The following is a 4,270-nucleotide window of genomic DNA, read 5'->3' on the forward strand; positions in this document are numbered from 1 at the left end:
ATATTTTGTCAAAATTATACAAGTTAGAAATAAGCACAAGATAACATCGGGTCATTAATAACAATAAAATGATCTGGAGGGCCGGATCCGGCCCCCGGGCCTAGACTTTGACACGTGGTTTAAACTGTCAGATAGCTAGCGAGCTAGTGTTTGCTCCCAATTCTATGCCTATTTTTAGTTGATCAGTAGCAAAAGCCTCATTCATTTATTCCACATAAAGACTAAGACTCATATATGCACATTAACATTTGCTGGATGATTATCTTTTTCCATCAGCTACATTTGCCTGCAGTTGCTGATCCCTTTCACACTCACAAGTTTCACTACTCGACAGTTCAGCTGCATTCTGAACTTTCTGAATGAAATTGCTGAAGCGAGTATGTCAGAAATGCATGAAAGGAAGCAAAATCTGAATGCATGATGTGCAAACATATTTGATACACATGCATGAGTTTGAACACCCAGTGCTGCAAGTCCAAATGCTACAGTGGAATAAATGTTTTTTCTGCTGTTCTTTGCCCTCATGCTGCCTGTCAGATTTGTCCTCCACTGCTCTTCACAACACTTTATGACTAATCTGTTTGGTTAAAAGCCTCCTATTGAATTGATATGATGTGACCCGACCTGTGCGACCACAGGCATTTCACCTACCACAGTCTGAAAGCAGGAGTGCAGCTGCGTCAGGAAGGGTGGCTTTTCCTGTTGGGCCAGGACTCTCTTCTCCACCATCGTACACTCGACGTCATCGTCCTGGATCACCACATCTTTTTTCAGGATCTTCACCGCGTACAGCTCTCCGGTAGTCTTCATCTCGGCCAACATGACCTTTAAAGCGACAAAAGAGTCACAGTGTAGAAAAAAATACAGTGTTGGGGCTTTATTCTGTTCTCTTTCAAAGATATCAGCTTTATCTTGGCATTCTCACCTTCCCAAAGCTGCCTTTGCCCAGCACAGCCAGGAAGGAGAAGTCATTGAGTTTGACCTGGCTCAGGCTGTTTGACAGCAGCTGGCTGGAGCGGTTCTCATCCGATTCATTGATCACCTTCTTCCCCGGACCTAGTTTGGCTTTCTGAATTTAGGGAAAACCAACAAAAAATGTAAAAAGTGTCTATAAGACACATGCAGTAATAAGCAACAGTGACATTCATCTGGTACTAAACAAGTTCAATGGCTGATTCCTTTCACTGAAAACACCATGTCCAGAGACCAATCTCCCTGTTCAGTTCTTTTTCAAATGTTGCAGCTCCTATTCTCCAGATCAATATGTTATGGGACTCTTTGTCAGTGCAATGATTCAACTCATTCACTGTGCCTATTAACTCAATTACAGAGAAGCACTGGGACAAAAATGAAAAGTGGAGTGGTAAAATGACTCTGCCCGGTCACTAATGTGCATTAATGAGTCCATGCTGAGACACTTGGAGCAAGTATAGGAGTATCAAAAGGCTTTTTCATTTAAGACATTCAAAAAGACAAAGCCATCAACTCTAAGAAATGCGTTAAGTAGTAAGTTTACAATTTAATTCTAGCTACATCTAACATAAAAGTAAAATAAAAAATGAACAACAGAAAAAAACAGGAGTGTCATTCATGGTGGTGAACCGACATCTGAAGATGAGAAACAAACCCAAATACTTCTCGTGCATTTTTGGGGAAGATTTTCTAACATCTCAACTCTGCTAAGAGGAGAGTGGTCTCACAATCAAGTATTTAGGTTTTGCAGTGACTAAAACAAACCTGAAAAAAGTGGTGCTGACGGAAGGAAAATGTATAAGATCAATGACTGTGGTGGGAGCACCATGATGTGGGATACTAAAATTATAACTGGAATTTACAACAAAGATGAGACTTGAAAAGGATGAAGGCTTTGACAAAAAATGCTTAGTATTACCTACCATCAGCTGACTGTTTATTATATTGTTTGTTTGTTTTTAATAATCGTACTAAAGTTATTTCATTGCTGTTCAAAATGACTAAACTTTTACCACAAAGACTGACAAAACATCCAACCAGGACTCCTGTGCACTTCTTTAAAGTCCCACTCCAACTGTATTTCTATCTGCTGTAAAATCGATTTGAATTAAGATTAAGTAATTTTTAGCAATAATAAAAAAACATGTAGTTTTTATAAAACATATCTTCTACAGAGTTGTAACCCTACAGATATCCCAGCATTTCTTTGTTTACACTCTCTCCTGCTAGCTTACGGCCCCTCACAACCTCCAAGCTAACATTAGCGTAGCAAATGTAAAAAAAAAAAAAAAATCGGTAAGAACGACGTTCATGAATCTAGTTGTCTGCAAGTGGATGCATCAGAACTGCAGTGGAGCTGGGAGACTTTGGTCCGTCCATTTCAGTTGATGTTTCACAAACCTGAGCTTTTTCAAGCCGCGGGTTTTCATCTGCTCTTGATCCAACATTACATTAAACAATAAAAAAATAAATCCCTAAATAAACAAAACTTGTTTTAAGTTTAAATTATTCTCCATTATGAGAAAAATGCTACAAGAACACCAAAAATAACACACAATTTACATTGGAGTGGGTCTTTAAGGGGACTGAACTTTTGTTAGTTCCTTTGCCACAAAGCAGCATTAATTTGAAAAAGAGAAACATTCTGCTAAAGCTGTTTCTGCTCATATTTAAACTGTAAAGCTGTAGCGCTGATTTTTCAACCAAACTCTGTGCAGCTGATTTGCTTGGTGAGGAAATGGCGCCACCCTGTGGCTACTCAGCCCACATGCACGTCCACTATGTATCCAAAGGCTTTTTTATGCATGTTCTTCATGCCCAGTCATGCTCAGTCCCTCAGCTTAACAAAATGCAACAAAAGGCTCTCCAGGAAAAGTCTGTTCATGTGAATGGCAGTGACCAAAACCTTCAAAATATGTCCAGGATCTATCATCAGCTGAAGCACTAAACAAGACAGATTGAAGCTCATGCTGTATTCCTGCTAAACCAGCATATGTTATCCATATGACTGAATTTCAGTGGGCAAAAGTCATTTATTGGTCCTTTGAAAATTTCCAGTGAACCTCACCTTATAAACTCTTTTAACCTTTAGAGCAAAGAAAACAAATACCATAAAGATACAGCATTATAAACTATAATTAGATCAATTTTTAATAGGTTTCTCGTTAAAAAGTCAAATTCTTTCATCAATTTATTTTCTAAACCTGCTGAACCCCTCTTAGCACCACAGAGATGCTGGTTCCATCCCCTGCCAGGGTTTTCAAAAGGACCCGTTCTGTTTCTGTTTAACCTCCTGGACCCAGTGCAAAGCGTTTTTAGTTAGGTTAAGAGCGTCCACTCCGTTCCACTTGAAACTGCGAGCAGCAGCCACCACCAAGCCAAGCAGACTGCATTGCATCAAAGCACACTTCAACCCAAAAAGAAGTGTGGCTGCAAGTGCCGGTCACGCTGCAGCCTCACTGCTCTCCCCCCCAGACGCACCTGATCCTCGCTTTCCTCAACTGCTTGGTCCTGAAACCACAGGGAGCCAAAGAGCTGACTCACACTGCACACAAGTGCATAATGTAACAGATCGTTTAAATGTGCATCACACAGCTGAGGGAAGACTAGAGACTTTAAGGAACCAGACAAATTCAAACAATTAAAGTGGTCATTTTAAAAATGTAAACTTTGTCTTGACACTTAGAATTCCATTAATCTTACCTGTGTTAGTCCAATTAATGTAATTCTAACATGATAATGTAAGGCTGAATCTGAATTGCTTCCTTAACCCTCTGGCTCCTCCCTATTGCTCCAATCGTAGGGGTATTAGAAGCTTTAGTAGTGTTCTAAAGCTTTTTTAAAGAGCCAATATCATGCTTTTCTAAGCCTTTCAGAGTAAATTATGTCCATATATATAATAATTTATTACCTCTGGCACACTGAATGTTTTTGTGAAACTTGACTTATTTTAACGAACTCCTTTTTTCTACCCAGAAGACTACTCGATCTCTGAGGCTCCGCCTTTCGCTCCTTATGGGTGCCACCCAGAGACGCTGTGACCTCCACAGCGTCTCTGTGTTTCACCCACGAACACAAACAACATCTTGGCTCTGCAGATTAGATGCAAGAGGAAACACTTCTTCTCAGAGTCGATGCTAAAATGAAAGTGTTCAGCAGACCACTGCCAGCTTCGTGGAGAAAGTGGGTTTGTACGGATCAAATTAGCGCTTTGGGGTTGTTTTTCGTGAGGAATTAAGATTATAATATCTGTTAAAGCCTAAAAAAGGTGATTTTGCCTGACATATGCCCTGTAAGG

General features: G+C 40.0%; 1 protein-coding gene across 3 annotated transcripts in view; it reads right to left on the minus strand.

Moving 5' to 3' along the window:
* Window positions 1-4,270, minus strand: part of prkcaa (protein kinase C, alpha, a) — a 142,420-nt gene that overhangs the window by 40,005 nt on the left and 98,145 nt on the right. For all 3 annotated transcript variants that reach the window (XR_002917529.2, XR_002917530.2, XM_036209694.1), the window contains 2 exons: window positions 926-1,069; window positions 652-825 (listed from right to left, as the gene is read on the minus strand). Coding sequence is in view for 1 of the 3 variants with exons in the window: in XM_036209694.1 (XP_036065587.1) it covers window positions 652-825; window positions 926-1,069 (318 nt within the window). In the remaining 2 variants the exon portion in view is untranslated. The remainder of the gene's footprint in view (window positions 1-651; window positions 826-925; window positions 1,070-4,270) is intronic.

The sequence above is a fragment of the Oryzias melastigma genome, linkage group LG1, assembly GCF_002922805.2.
Source record: "Oryzias melastigma strain HK-1 linkage group LG1, ASM292280v2, whole genome shotgun sequence".
Taxonomy (NCBI): domain Eukaryota; kingdom Metazoa; phylum Chordata; class Actinopteri; order Beloniformes; family Adrianichthyidae; genus Oryzias; species Oryzias melastigma.